Raw genomic sequence first — 15,914 nt, 5'->3', positions numbered from 1 at the left:
AGAAGACTAGAGTTAAAATGATGAAATCCTTGTTTTTGAGCATTTATGGGAATTTAAGCAAAGACAAAAACTTTATCCTTGTATGTTTGTCTTAGTGACTGTTGGCTGTTAAATGTTAGTTTTCCTAATTTTTTAAAGGAGTCTATGAAGTGCCTATCACGTAGGACCTTGAAAACAGCATTGGAATTAGATAATTAAAAAAACTGTAATGGATGAGATTGGAATAGAAGTGTAGGTAGAAGTAGGGCTGATGTCAGCTTAGAAGAAAACACTGTCTGAAAAGGAAAACTAGGTAGAGAAGGGGAGTGTAATATTCAGAGATGTGTTGTTTATAGATCTCTTGGAAGCTCAGTAAATCAGTTTCTTGATATGACTACAGTGCTTAAAGCATGAAGTTCACCTCTGGAAAGAATTGCTAGTGCTTATCTTCTGTAACAGTGTATGCCTTTCTTAGTGTTCTCCTTTCAGTGACTAAAGTGGAATTACTAGGCAAAAATACAAAGCTTTTAGGGGCTGGATAAATAATGGGTATTGTTTTTATGAACATTTCTGCTTGTAGTTCTGGAATGTTCAGTTGTGGTGGTCCAATAGTGGTCCAGTGATAGGCAAAAATGGTCGTAATCTTAATGCAGACGATTATAGAGCTTCTTTCTAAACACCAGTTAGCTCAGGTGCTCTTGAATATTCTTAAAGAGCAAATTACCATAAATATAAACAAAAGGCCATATTAACATCAAATCTACTTAATCTGTAGCAGTGTATTGCAAGGAGTCTTTAACTGGCTTTGAAAATAAGTAATGTAAAATGTTGTATTTTGGCAAATCATCAAAATCAATTTCCTGTTACAGGGACAGTTTCTCTTATCTTCTCTAAAATAGCCTTTTCTCTATGAATTTATTCATGCTTGAATGACATGATTCAGCTGCCACTAAGCAGGAGCAATTCTATCAGGTTCAAGCTTCATGAGGGCAGTAGAGTTATCTCCTGATACCTGCACGGCTTGTGAAGCACTTGGTTACAGTTCATTAGCCCCTTTTGAATACCTGGAGAAAAAAATTGAGCACTTGAAAGGCATTCCTAGTGTTGAGAGATACATTACTTTTTTCTCAATGTTTTTAATATAGGAACCTTGAATGCCTCATTTAATAAATCAGAATGTGAGAAAGCAGATAATAAAATTTAGGACAGAGATGTAACTGATAGCTATAGAAAAAATTGACAGGAAAAATATGGCTGTTTAATGGAAGGAATCTCCTGTCACAGCAAAGCCACATATAACTTCTTGATTAATTTTTAGTGCATCTTCCAAAATATGAGTTCTCTGTATTTTTTGTTTGTTTGTTTGTTTTTACCAACTTCTTCTCTTTGTTGCAGGGATTTTTTTTGGTCCCATTCATTTTATGGTATTAGGAGGAAAGTTCTAAGACCAGGACTTAGAACTAAGCTTAATTTCCTATCCGTACTCTTAACAGAAATTATCTAGTTTTCCCTCAGGAACTGAAATGGTTATAAATTCAGATCTTATTTGGCTAAAATTGTTTTTCTCCTCTCTACCCCTTTCTAACAAATTTCCATAATCATGGTGTTGTTCATGCTCCTGGGAAACAATTCATTGTGTGTTAAGTTCACTAGTGTCTTGTTCATAAGTAACACGTCCAATCATTCTCTCAGGTCACTGTATAGTAATGATGGGATTGTCACTTGACTGTCAGGACAAACTGCATCCCTATCTCCCAGAGCAATCTTCAATTCAAGACAGATCATCAGTTTTCTTTATATATCACAACTGCTTTCCACCTGAAATTATAAGCTTGTGTATCAATTACACCTTGGTGGTTTTGCTCTGTTATGAACTACTGTTACAAAAGGTTGAAAAAATTCTGAGGCAAGTTTTCTTAAAAATGTCTTATATATTCTGTTAACCCACATATTTATAGTCTATTGAGACCATTTGAGTTGTTCAAATGGTCACTCAATGTGGGCTCACTACAGTGTGTGCTTTGCAAGATTCTAGTGCTGTAAGCTGGGTTGTTTTCATTAAAGGGATTTGTTCCTCTTCTTCCCCCCTCCATGAGTCAATGTAGGCTCAGTTCATGAGTGAGTAAGGGGTAGTCTAGTTTTTATGCCAAAGTTCTATTGTGTTGACAATTTATTAATAGTAATTCTTTTCATTTATTTTAATTCATTAAGAACTTACTGTGAAGACTCATGAAATCTCAGCTGATTAATATTAAACTCTCTTTCCTACACTTTATGAGTTCTTGTAATTTGGATTTCAGTCTGTAACTTGAACTATTGCAATCATTACTGAAAATATAACTTGTTAATGGGAGCTGCCTTGATTTCCTGAACTTGTTAGTTTTCTCATCTCTTCACCCAAGCAAGAAGTGCCAGTGGTGTGATCCTGTGAGTTGGGATAACTATGTGTGTGAGCTGATAGCTTCTGTTGCTTTGATAACGGTTTTGTATTTTCAGAGTATCACAGTGCATATAATTTGTGCTTTTTCTATTTTAAAAGACCTAACATCACAATCCAGCTAACAAAACCCAAGAGCTTGGCAGGGTGAGCATTCATTTGGAGAAGAAATTTACATCTTCAAAGTGTTAATAACAGAAACTTTTTTTTGTATGACTTAAAATTTCTTAATTCCAAAACTGCAGAACAAGTAAATACACTTGCAATGGAATGAGTAAAATGTTTCATTTCAAACTAGGATCATTGTATTCTAATACAAAACAGAATAGAAAATTAGTCTAATTCAAAATAATATTTTGGGAAAATGTAAAAATAATAAACTGTTGAAATTCTTTTGCCTGTTGTTGCTCTTTTCACACTGGTTTTTAGTTTGGATCAAAACTTGGAAATGAAACCTGCACTCTGTATACTGTTGGAATGTGGTCTTATGTTTCTGTTGCCAGCTTCCAAAGTGTATGTGTTCTGACAGCTATATCCTACATATTAATTAGCAGTGTATTTTTTTCCAGTGAACAACATGATGAAAATTATACACAACAGGATTTATTATTGCCTCCAATAAATTTGTTTGAGCTGAAAACACTTGAATTTTATTCTATAAGGCCAACAATGGCTTTAGCTCTGATACCTCAAAGGTCAGCTTTTTCCTTTTTGTGATAAGGATTGTCTGCTTCTGTATTGGAGTAGACTCAAACCAGACCATTCCAGCATTTGAAGGGGCTGGGAGTGGGTGGTAATGTAATTTCTGGAAGAATTGTCTTTTGGAGCTCGCTCTGAGCTCTCTGTCTGGATATGACAGCTGCAAGAAGAGGGCTCATTGCAAATACAGTCTCTAAATACTATAAAATAAAAAAAAGGGTATCTCATTTGTTGATAATGCAAGTAAGTGAAACAAAAGGCTATAATGTGTTTAAATTTTATATGCTGTCTTAATGAAGTATTAGCAGGCTGTCTTAATGAAATATTAGCAGCAAGATATGTTTAAACAATATTTCTTCTTACAGTGATGGTTAATGTTAATAACTGAACTGTAGACAGTTTGAGACTTGAAAAGTCTAAGCATTATGCATATCTATATATATGTGTACACAGGAAACCTCGGCCTGTCTCTCAGCTGGTTGCACAACAGGTTCCTCAGCAATTTGTGCCCCCTACACAATCAAAGAAAGAGAAAAAAGACAAAGTAGAAAAGGAAAAAAGTGAAAAGGAAACAACAAGCAAAAAGAACAGTCATAAGAAAACCAGGTAAAAAACTTAGAAACCTTTGCAGTATTCATAAAATGTCATTTACAAACAAAAATAAAGTGTTCTTTGATTTTACTGCTTTCTAAGTGCTGTGGCAAACAGGTTATATATTGGTGTGAAGTTTTATTGGTTTAGGCTGTCTATAAAATACGAAGAAGACCTGCAGTGTGTTCTTGTGGCCAGAAGATGGAGATCAGCTGAACAGAGAAAGACTTTTTAAGGGTTATTTAGTATATTGCTTTAAGAGTTTATAGAAGTTTATAGTTTCATACCATTTGTTGATAGGCAAATTGGTGATATTAATCTCTGGAAAAAAGAGGGGATGGGAGTCATTAGTTTTCATGCAAAATAGTAGTGGGAGGAGAGAGAACCAGTACCAGACTACAGATGAGTAGGGAAAATAACTTAGTTATTGATAGCCTTGTAGAACCCTTCAGCTTTGAAGGGCTGAACTAGGGCATAAATTAATGTGACAGGATAAGGTATGTCAATTACCTAGTGATAGAACTCTCTTTGCCACATCTGGGATGCTGAAGGACTCTTAGAAGTGAAAGCATGAAATATTGCAGTACAGACAAGCAGTTGTAAAAGCCTTGATCTTGCTGTAAGGAAGGAGAGTGCAAACTGCTAAACAAAAGCAGCAGGTTTAACCCCTAATTCATCATGATCTCAGCATAAAGTTATTGTGGCAAGAATGCTGTGTCGAAAAAGCTGAAAAGTGTGTAAGACATGTAGTCTAAGCAAATGTGGGAGGAACTATTGATTTTTTTTTTTTGGAAGCACTCCAAAATAGCCCAGCCAAGAAATATCCTTTGGGATTAGTTATGCAGAGAAGTAGCAGATGCTTCTGTTGTGCCTGAAATAGGATCATTAGGATCAGAACAAGGGAGAGACTGAGAGTCAGTAGAGAGCAGTCATTAGAAAAGTCATGGTTACGATTAAGGACACTGAGGTGCTATTTCCTTTCATTATTCTTTTTTTAAATACTTTTTTCAAATTTACAAGCTTACCTCATGCAGCTGAAGTACTTCAGTTATGAAGTATTTGATGTTAGCATAGTGAGCTTTAGTTAAGCCTATTATAAATTGAAATATTAATGAATAAATTGCAGTAATACATTAAAAATGCAAAAAGTGAGATAGGGAAAGATTAAGGAAATTTGAAAAATAACTAAAATAAAATCTTGGACCAAAATACCAGTATGACCTTGCATTAAGAATTGATTTTTTTTTTAATGCTTTAAACAGTTTATTTCTTCCAAGAATTATTTCACTAGGTACAATAGTAAGTTAAGAGTGCTTGATTAGTTTAGGCAGATTTCTTCAGTATTCTTTGAGAAAAGGATAGCCTTTTCTTTCTGCCTTAAAATGGGTATATTGTTGCTGGAAACAGCTACAAAAATCTTCATGCACACTCAATATAATTAATAAGCTCCAGGTACACAGCACTTGCACAAGTTGATAATTCTGAAGTTTTCATTCTATTCCCATGATGCACATCAGTAGATTTTCAGGTTTTTTCTGAGTTGCTTCAGCCTCAGGGGAGGATGATGTCAAAGCCTATCTCGGTTGTAGTGAAGAAAAGACATGTGTTGTTTCAGCTGAAGTGAATGGGAACCAATTCTACTTCAAAGCTGTTGATAGCGTAAAGGTTAGAGCTTTGCTGTTATCACACCTGCAAACATGTGGTGTCATTATTTTATCGCAGCTTGAGCCAGTGGTAGCTGTGGAGTCAATTAAATGCACAGACTGTGCTGTTCATTACTGCTTGTATGAATTCAGCTACCTGGTATCAGTTTTTCATAGTGATCATGGGAAAGGACTAAATTGAAAGTATTTTATGCATATGACTAGCAGAAATATGATAGCAGAACATAAGTCAAATTATTCTTTAGTTCTTTTTGTTGTGAAAAATTAAACAGTTGAAAGATTGAATGAAGATACTTTGTCAACACTATGTATCATTCATCTCTGCATAATTTAAAACAGAGCCTACACCAGGAATACCAGTTATACTGTGAACACAAAGTCCAGTTCAAATAGTATACTAGTGGTCCTAGTGAGGTTTTGAACTGAGGTAACACCTGCTGCAAGTTAACACTGTCTGTGCTGTTGAATTCAAAAGATGGACACCAACATCTTCATTACTGAACATAATTTTCTACTTAGAATTGTTGCTTCAGGCTGCTGCAGAGATGGATGTTTCCCTGGATCAAATTTATAACTTTACATAGTCACAATAAAGAAAGAATTGGCTTTTAAAAGTAAAAACCTTCACATATTGCTGCATAGTGACATTATTCAAAATGTCAACTTCTGAATAGTTTTAGGAGATGGTAATATGTTATATTCAACTATTTCAATGTAAAACATACTAGGAAACACTCCACTGTTATTACTTCTGATACTTTGTTTTACATATTACATGTTGCAAAAAGAAGTCTTATATACACATTTGTTCTCCTGAGCTCCTAAAAAGTAGGAAGGAGACAAGGTAATTAGATGGTGTGTGTGCTTTTAATATGATTATTTGCTTTATTTAGGCCAAGGTTGAAAAATGTGGATCGAAGTAGTGCTCAGCATTTGGAAGTTACCGTTGGAGATCTGACAGTCATTATTACAGACTTTAAGGAGAAAACTAAGTCACCACCTGCTTCCAGTGCTGCTTCTGCAGATCAACACAGTCAGAGTGGTTCTAGCTCTGACAACACAGAGAGAGGAATGTCCAGGTCATCTTCACCCAGAGGAGAAGCATCATCACTGAACGGGGAATCTCATTAAAGTTTATTTTCTCCAGTTTCATTAGTCTCTTCAAAACATGCAAATACGTAAGTTCTGTCACCACATTTTCATGACAGATTAGTCATGCATAATTGATATGTTCACTGGTACATAATGCAGTTTAAAAAAACAAAAGAAAAAAAGTGCAGTGATAGTAACAGCATGAAGCTGAGTCAGGGGAGGTTTAGGTTAGATACCACAAAAAGTTTCTCACCCAGAAGATGTCTGGGCACTGGAACAGGCTCCCCAGGGAAGTGGTCACAGCACCAGCCTGACAGAGTTCAAGAAGTGTTTGGACAATGCTCTCAGGTGCATGGTGTGACTCTTGGGGCTGTCCTGTGCAAGGCCAGAATTTGGACTTGATGATCCTTTTCAGTCCCTTCCAACTCAGCTTATTTTGTGATTCTGTAGTAATTTAAATGCTATCTACAAATGCTTATGAAGCATCTTCAGACCAACTTTTTAATCTACATGTGTAAGGGTGCCATGAAAATGTGGTTTGAATGTTCATTATGCAGTGTTACCGGTATGTCCATTTTCATTTTTAGTTTAGTGAATTCTAACACAACTCTTGGAATCTCTACTATTGGCATGTACTGAATTTAAATTTTTATAACATAGTTCAAGCTGCCTAAATATGTATTATTTGAGAATTGTGAAACATAGTTATATGTATCCAAGTCAAAGATCAACTTAATCAATTATTGCTGCAACAGAATTTTCATAATAATTATCTTCTTAAAAACACCTGCTGGTACTTGGTGTGGTTAAATAGGAAAAATGTTATTAAAGAAAACATTTGTATGGATTTTTGCCAATGTTTGACACATTTTACTAGATTACTGTTACTGAATTATGTTGATGGTTTTAACAATATTTTTTGACACTTAAAACACTTATTGTAATGTTTACAAGCAAAATAGAAAACACATTCTAAGCATTGATTAGTTAACCTTGCAATTCAGGTAAAGTACTGCATTGTCGCTGTACACTGGTATTTTGTGTTGTGTAACAAATACTGAACCTCAGATGGTGATGCATTTGGCAAAAACTATTTGGAAATATGAAAGTTTGGAAAAGCTTTAAAAAGAACAGATCTGCAGTTCTCATTTCTGCTTAGTGCTGTTTCCTTGCCCCAGATTTTTCTAGTGTCACATAGTCATTTATTTTCAGTACAGGAATATCAGATGTTGCACAAGAATAAGGAAATAATAATTCTTTTTTTTTCTTTTGTTCCTGAATCAATTTCTTTAATATTGAATTGGCCTGTTAGAATATAATATGTCATAAATCATTTGAAAAAGACTCAGTATCCTACTTTATGGCATAAGCTGTCAACATTTACGCACTTAGCAATATACTGATAAAGAGCAGAACTATTTACAATACCATCTGGTATTATGTAAAAATACCAATAAAATATTTTTGTGAATACAGATTTTGCATTTTTGTTTACAACCAATAAGTGTTTTGATACATACATGCAATTCATGTATAGATTTTAAATTATATAATCTGGTTCAGTACAAAAGTTCATTTAGCTCTTTTTAGTGAGGTAGGGCACTTACACTCCCGTGAGCCTTTTCTTTTTCTTTCAAAGTAAATATATTTTTTAGCCTATGTGAAAGTTGGATGGACCTTCTTGGTAGTGAATCCAGCCCCAAATTATTACCCACATATGATATGTCTTCTTAACGGCTTAAAATAATGGATTTTTGTAGCCCCTGACAATTGTGATGTTTGGTGGTTTCTTGTAGTAATGTATTTTTCTGTTTTTAATGCAGTACTTCTACAGGCACAATGGTACTGTTCTATTTTGTAAGATGCTAGTTGTGAAATACAGTTAGTTGCATAAAATGAGAGTCTGATGTGATATCTGAGAACATACATACCTCATTCCTTGGTGTTGCTGTTTAAACTTTTTAGACATCAAATGTTAATTATAGGCTGTTTCAGATGGATAACTACTGACCTGTTTATTATGTATTCTGCTTTATCTTACTAAAAATAGGATGTCTGTTCATTGCTGTTACCTGGCCAAATTTAGTACCTGTAAAACATGCTTTTTAAGGTTCTTAAATGTTTTTGGGGCCGGGCTAGTGTTCAGAGTTAACATACACTAGTTTTTAAAAGAAAAAATACATGTTTCTCAACTTTATTTTTTTATATTTTATTTTAGGTGGAACTATTTGCAGAATATACTGATGTAATGGATTACAAAAGAGCTGAAACTGCTTAAAGTAAGCAGTTTAAGGATAGTAAATCTCATTGCAAGAAGTTTTATGAAATGTGTTTCTAATTTGAAATGTAATGAATTCCAACACATTTCAGAATTCCTTGCAAAGAAATAGTAATCTATTACCAGTATTTCACTAAATGGGAAATGCATTTTTATTTAAGTTTATGTGAATAAACCACCCAGCACTGCCAACAAAAGGATTCTATCTTCAGAATTAAGTAGCTATTTGGTTTGAAAGGAAGGATGGAGTGGATTTTACTATGATTCAACTGTCTCTAGAGAATAATCTCAAAAATGTGGTACAAGTATGGTTATCAAAAATAATGCAGAAAGTCTCAGTGTTCGTTATGGAACAAGACATTGAAGAACAATTTCTACTACAGGTGCTACAGAAGTCAGCTAGGATCTTAAAAGCTGTGGTGGTTTTAACTGAACAATTAGGTTGCTAGAGTTTTATTGCAATGATGCTTGTTTTAGCATTAAGCAAAGTTAAGTTTTTGCCTGTTGGTGATTAAAAGAATAGGACAATACTGACAGCAGAGTAGACAAATTCTAAGCAAAATACTGCATTTGAGTCTGTTCATAATATAATTTAAATTAACTTCACTTTCATAATTTCTAAATAATTTTGACTTGTAGTAATCCTAAATCCTTTTTTCTAACTGTAAATATATTTAAAAGCATCTTTACTCCATTTATAAAAAGTGAAAATTTAATGTTGTAATGTGTTCTGATTAGGTATTTTTCTCTGTGATAGCTCTCTGCATAAGAACTGTTATTTGTTAAATCTATATATGCATCAGTCTTCAACAGCCATACATCCTGGGATGTTCATGAAATGGTGGCCCCACAAGGACAAGTGTGATAGTGTTCCATGTAAATGAGTCCCTTTATGTGCTGATTGATTGTCTGGTTTCAGAAAGGAAAAGGGGGGAGAAATGGGGGAAAATAAGTATAAATAGTTCATTGATAAAGTGTACAGTAATTCAGTCTTTTATCTTCCTAACTTTGCTATTAATTATAGGTGGTATAAGAAAAAGAACAAATATACTGTTGACTGATCTCTTTTTTTCATGAATTTAAATCTAGGTATATGAGATAAAAATTCTTCTACTCAGTAGCAGGTTGAATTATACCATATAAAATCTTGATTCCAACTAAGGAGGTAGTAATAAATAAATTACATTTCAAAATTTAAAATTCTTACTATTAAGAGTCAATAATTAAGAATATGACTGAAGTTTTAACCTATTATGTGTTTATCTAGATATTTGATGTTTTGGAGCATAGATTGTAAAATCTCAAAAAAAGTTTGATTTTATAATTTGTGCACTTTACATTTTTTTTTAATATTATGAATAGCACATTTTCAAGTAGCCATGTGAGACAGTACTTTCTAGGATTTGTTCAGTTGGTTCACTGTAGTGTTTAGGCAGGTCTTCTAAACTTCACATCTTGCATCTTAAATTCTTTACTTTTTTTACTCTCCTGTCTCAAAAGCCTGACAGGTTCCTATCTTTTGCTGATTGATTTTACTTTGTTAACAGGATTGATTTGGCATGAAACTGTCTCTTGTGTACTTTTTATCCAGGGTTCTTTAATGGTATCTGTTTGGGTTTTTTTTTTCTGTGACATGCCTTATTTGGCTCTTCTCCCTCCTAGGGAGTCTGGGTATAATTAATTCAAAATCAGAAACTGTAGGGAAATAGAAAGGCATTTACATTTAATATCTCCAAAGGCAACAGCAAGTGCTATACTTACAGTAAATTTAGCCTGCGCTTACTCAGGAACAAGACAGAAAAGATAAAAAGTTAATTCTGGTTTTGGCTAGTGGACCAGTCAGTCAAATATGGCATTTTGAAAACGCATACTTCTATCTCAATGTTAAGATTTGGGTGTGCTGGAAACACAGCTTGAGCTTTCAGAGGTTTTCTTAACCTGAAATTATGCCCCAAGTTATGTCAGAGCAGTCTCAGTTTGAAAGATTATAACTTCAAACTAGCAAAAACCATACAGTAAAATCAGTCAAACTGTAGAAGCTCAGATGGGGTTTTTTTGTGCTGTTAAAGTTTTAAAAAGATGAGAAACTGTTAAAAGACACTTAGAAGACTTGTCTAAGACCACAATCATATTGAGCTTAGCTTGACATCTAAAGAACCCATGTTTTAACAAGAATTAACAGGATTCAACCACTAATTCAGTGCTCTATAGAAATTAGTGTAACTTCCTGTCTAGAATTGAATAAATGGTACAACAGCAATGGAAAACTGAATGCTTGCTGGAAAATACTATTATCCAACAGCAAGTGATGTTTATATGGCTTTCCTAAGGCATTATGCCAAAAGATTGTGATATGTCTGTGAATGAGGCCTAAACTGTACCATTAGATGCAAACAGTGAAAGAAAATACAGTGAAAAAACAAATTAGTTTCAGATCCTAGAGTCTTAGTAATGCAGGAGTATATGACAACCTCTCTTTAACTGTGTTGGTAAAAATTAATAAAAACAAACCACCACTGAATCACTCTGATGTATTCAATCCTAATCTTGCCCCTTTTATTATAGAAGACAGATAAAAGTCATCAGAATGAACTTGCTCTATCTGCTAATGGCAGATTTTAAAAGCAGACAGTCTGCTGTGCACAGGAAGTTTTAGGTGTACTTTTAAGAAGTTAAACATGGAAGATAAAGGGCAAAAGCATGTTCCATAGCTCTTAATGATTTTTATTAAGAACGACTACAAGAGATTGCTGTCCCAATTGGGGTTTTGTAAAAGACAAAATTGTTACCTTATCTAATCGCTCTTTGTCCCATATGCTTAAAAAGAAAATTACCACTAAAAAAATACTGTTCAGTAACAACAGTCTAAAGAGTTGTTCTAAAATTTCAATTATTTTCTAGAAAGTACGGCATATCTTGGCAGATGGAGGGCTATTTGAGCAGGACTGTTTTCAGGGTCTAGGCCATCTGGAAAAGTGTAGTCTTTGGTTACAGAGTTTCCTGTCATGGTTTAACCCCAGCTGGCAAGTAAGTACCTCACAGCCCTGTGTGCAGTGGGGGAGAAAATTTGAAGAGTAAGAGTCAGAAAACTCATGGGTTGGGATAAAGACAATTTAACAGGTAAAGCAAAAGCTGCACGTGTAAGCAAAGCAAAACATTCATCGCTTCTATGGGCAGGCAGGTGTTCGGCCATCCCCAGGAAAGCAGAGCTCCATCACAGGTAGCTGTGACTGGAGCAGACAAACACCATCCCTCCAAACATTCTCCTCTTCCTTCTTCTTCCCTCAGCTCAATATGCTGAGCACAACACCACATGGACTGGGATATCCCTGTGGTCACTTGGGGTCAGCTGTCCCCTCACAATTCCTTGTGCACCCCGTGCCTCCTCACTGATGTGACAGTAGGAGAAGCAGAAAAGGCCTTGACTCTGTGTAACCTCTGCTCAGCAACAGCTGAACTATCTCTATGCTATCAACAGTGTTTCCAGCAGAAATCTAAAACACAGCCCCATGCCAGCTACTGTGAAGAAAATTAACTTTCCCAGCCAAAACCAGCACATCTGTTTATATATACTGATCTTGGTCAAAGCAAAGTGAACGTGCTTCCTCAAGCTTTTAAGACATGTAGCTGTAGACCAATGGAACTCTAATTTACAGTGGAGTTACTGAGAAGATAGCTGAGGGAAGGAGACTATTGTATTTTTTGATAGCTTGCTAACCACATGCATGTAATTTTCCTCTTCTGTATGAAGAAGCAAAAGGATGCAGAAAAAGGAAATAAATGTGACCCAGGCTCATGAAATGTGGCTTATGACCCTCTTCCCAAGATCACAAGATTCTACAAACTACAAATTTTGTTTGGTTCAAAGATAGTCCCAAGTATTTGTCATTAAAGAAGGATGGAGTTGTTCAATCACTTTGCATCTGTTAAGACAAGTGAGGAGTAAGGCCAGTTCTACTTTCTAAATACCCACTTGTGAACACAGAGATCTAATTTGCCATTTATATGCATCTACTATATCGCTGTCATCCATGAATAATCTGTTTCAAGCTGATTCTTGTTTGCACAGAATAAATAAAAATGCTTCAACGTCAAGCCCAGTTCCTGATGGCACAGATCTCTGAGCAGGAAAGTCTGGCATCTGACTGATGATCTTTCTGTAACAGCCTTCAGCTATGAATTAATCTAGGCAAGGGAAATCTCTTCAGGTTACATGTATTGTCATTACTCTCACCTATGAAGGAAACACATTCTGATTCCTGATACCTTCTTCTCTCTTTTGTTTCTCTTAAATACATTTATAGTATGAGTGGATGCCATGAGTTTGAAATTAATTTATTATGCCTGCTTTTTTAAGTGGGAAATTTGACTGCTGTTCCCAGTTCTTGAACTATATTTTGGTTTCTTTAAGATCAACATAATCATACAGAATAATGTTATGTGGGAGCTTAGAGGTGAATATCAATTTTGTCACTGTTGCCTTTGTTTCCATATAATTGACTACATGAAGAGATTCTTGCTGAGCAAACTTAGTTACATTGATTCTGTACCATTCAAGCACTCTGTCTGAGGTACCTGGCATTCTGTGATGCCGATTATCTGCATTTCTGCAAATTGTATTGTTCTATGCTGGCAGGCTTCCAAATGTGGCAAAATAAGCAAAGTTCTTTTCAGGTGATGGAAGCAAATGTTGCCAAGTAAAATGCTTTTAGTCCTCACTAGAGAAGGAGATCTGAGGAGCATGCACAGGTATTGAATGCTTTCTCTGCTTTCCTACAGAAATTCCAAGTAGGAAGCTTCTGTTTCTAAAATGTCAGACAACTTCAAAACCCCTCAGAGTAATAAACAGAGTAAAAAAAACCCAGAGTAATAAGGAAGGGGGAAGGAAGAACAAAGAAAATGTATTTTCAGAATAATCCCTAGAAGAGCCATATAATGGCTTCTTTGTCTTTTTTGTCTGTTTAGTGTTCCTTTCTCTGTGTAGTGTATTGGAAGTAGGCAACACACAACACAGTTTTGATGGCTGTTGGTTGAATGACATTTGGCCTAAAGATGTAGGGTTTTGTGAATTAAATAGTAAATACCATTAATATTTCACTCTTGCATACAGGTTATTTATTGAAAGGGTGGAAGTTTAGATGAAAGAGTTAGGAACAAAATTAATTCCTCTCATACAATTAGCTACTACACAATTTTAAAGGGTCTAATTCCTGGACTGCTAAAAAAAGGATAGCTTTATGTTGCAAGGGTGATATGAACCTAGACTAGAATGCATGTGGCTTCTGAAGAGTTTTGTGGCCAGTAATTCATATGGCTGTTTTCAGTGATTATTCCACACCTTAACCTGTTAATCTTGAAGCGTTGTTAGAGCATCCTCTCAAACAAATCAAAACTACCAACAGTACTGTCAGATGCTCTTAAAATTTTCTAAGTGCCTTACACAGAGCATCACTGAGGCAATGATTCAATTGTAAGGAAGTTTGATAAAAGATTTACTCCTCTGGTTGAAGTCACAGGTTGTTGGCTGTAACCAAGGTTATATTCCTGGTTATACACATTAGAATCTTACATTATATTGCTGATATGAGTACCTAATTAAAAACAGTCCAGAAATTTTTGAGGCTTTCAATTTGTAAAACACCCATGGTTTGTAGGAGATTTTTTCTTCTAGCCAATTGTGATGGTCTACTGGAATGTCACAGAAGTGAATAAAACTTGTAAGTATTTCTGGATGCTTTCACATTTCTCAGCTTCTCAGTCAAGGACAGTATTACCTTTCTTGGGAAGGGGGTACCTAAGTTGGTTTTGTTCACAGGGATTATGTTCATCCAACTAGTTTTTTAAGGATTTTATTATTAGAAAAAGGGCTTGTTATTTTGAAAACAAAAATCTTACCTGCCAGGTGTCTTCCCCAAAATGAGTAAGTGCCTTTTCTGTTCTGACTCTTAGAAGTATTTACTTTGTCAGATTGAATCTGAATGTCCTGGATAAACCAACTATTAAGTACCAAGTGTTACCAATGGCTTGAAATCCTTTCACTGAAACAACAAGAGATCAATTGTAAGCCACTTGAGTTGTTTTGAGACCTGATGTTATCAGAAGTTTTATAACTGCTATGAGTAGTATACTTCTAAGAACAATGTAACCTTTCAGGAACTTGATATTGATAGGAAATAAATATTTATTAGAAGAAGTATATTAAATAAATATTTATTTACCAATTTGAGTAAGAGAAAATGTTACACCATGGGGGCAACAGTCTTGCTGTTAGCAGTCCTGACTACTTAATGGAAAGTAAAACTGAGGCCCTGGACTCTAACTATTAAAAAAAAGGGTAGTATTTGGTGAGAGATTGGGACTGTGAATCTTGTGTCCACATTCTAATAAAGTAATTTTTCCTACCTAAGTTTTTACCAATTCTCAAGCAGAAAAGAAAGCATGAGCAGATATCAGTAAGAGGCCCTCTGGTTTAATTGGTGCTGCTTCCTATCTCTAGTGGATTTTTTTTTAAAATTTTTTTTAAACTTTGCTCAGGACTGGTACAGCTGAAAGTATATTTTCCCTTCATTCTTAAGCCTAGACTTTGAATGGAGTTTCTCTGAGACACTTTTGTAGTGAAATCGTATTCCCTACAAACATTGAAGACAAAAATAAACATCTCTGTGAATGAAAGATCTTGTGTGGTTGTAATTTTTTAATATACACAAATTTAATTTAAAAAATCTAAAGGTACTCTAAGAAAAACATAGTATATTGATCTACTTAAAAGCTTTCTGTGTAACACTCAGAAAGTGCAATTTGCATTATGAGATGCTACAGATTTTCTGTCTGATAAACTATGTTCAATTCTATCATAGCTCTCCTTTAAAGATGACCATACATTAACCCATTGGAATACTGCCTCCAACTGACCTCCAACTGACCTCTTCCTGACCTCAGTTTAAAGACTATATTAAACAATTTAAAATTCTGAAAGCTCAGCAGGAAAGCTGAGGGGAAGTGTCTGGAAAGAAAGAAACAGTAGGAATCACAGTGCAAAGACTATTTTTTTTTACTGTGATAAATGGTACACAATTAATGATAATGGAATTGTTTAAAAATTTATATTCCTATAGTTATTTCACATTGATGACATATTGTTGGTTTCAGAGGAGCATAAATAGGTGGTTTTGAT

General features: G+C 34.8%; 1 protein-coding gene across 1 annotated transcript in view; it reads left to right on the top strand.

Moving 5' to 3' along the window:
- YAF2 (YY1 associated factor 2) overlaps window positions 1-15,889 on the top strand; it is a 32,212-nt gene extending 16,323 nt beyond the window's left edge. The window contains exons 3-4 of the mRNA XM_084206200.1: window positions 3,569-3,721; window positions 6,264-15,889. Coding sequence (XP_084062326.1) covers window positions 3,569-3,721; window positions 6,264-6,501 — 391 coding nt within the window. The 3' untranslated portion in view covers window positions 6,502-15,889. The remainder of the gene's footprint in view (window positions 1-3,568; window positions 3,722-6,263) is intronic.
- The last annotated feature ends 25 nt before the right edge of the window (window positions 15,890-15,914 follow it).

Source organism: Fringilla coelebs (genome assembly GCF_963513975.1).
Source record: "Fringilla coelebs genome assembly, chromosome: 5".
Taxonomy (NCBI): domain Eukaryota; kingdom Metazoa; phylum Chordata; class Aves; order Passeriformes; family Fringillidae; genus Fringilla; species Fringilla coelebs.
This window is presented reverse-complemented; position numbering and strand designations above follow the sequence as displayed.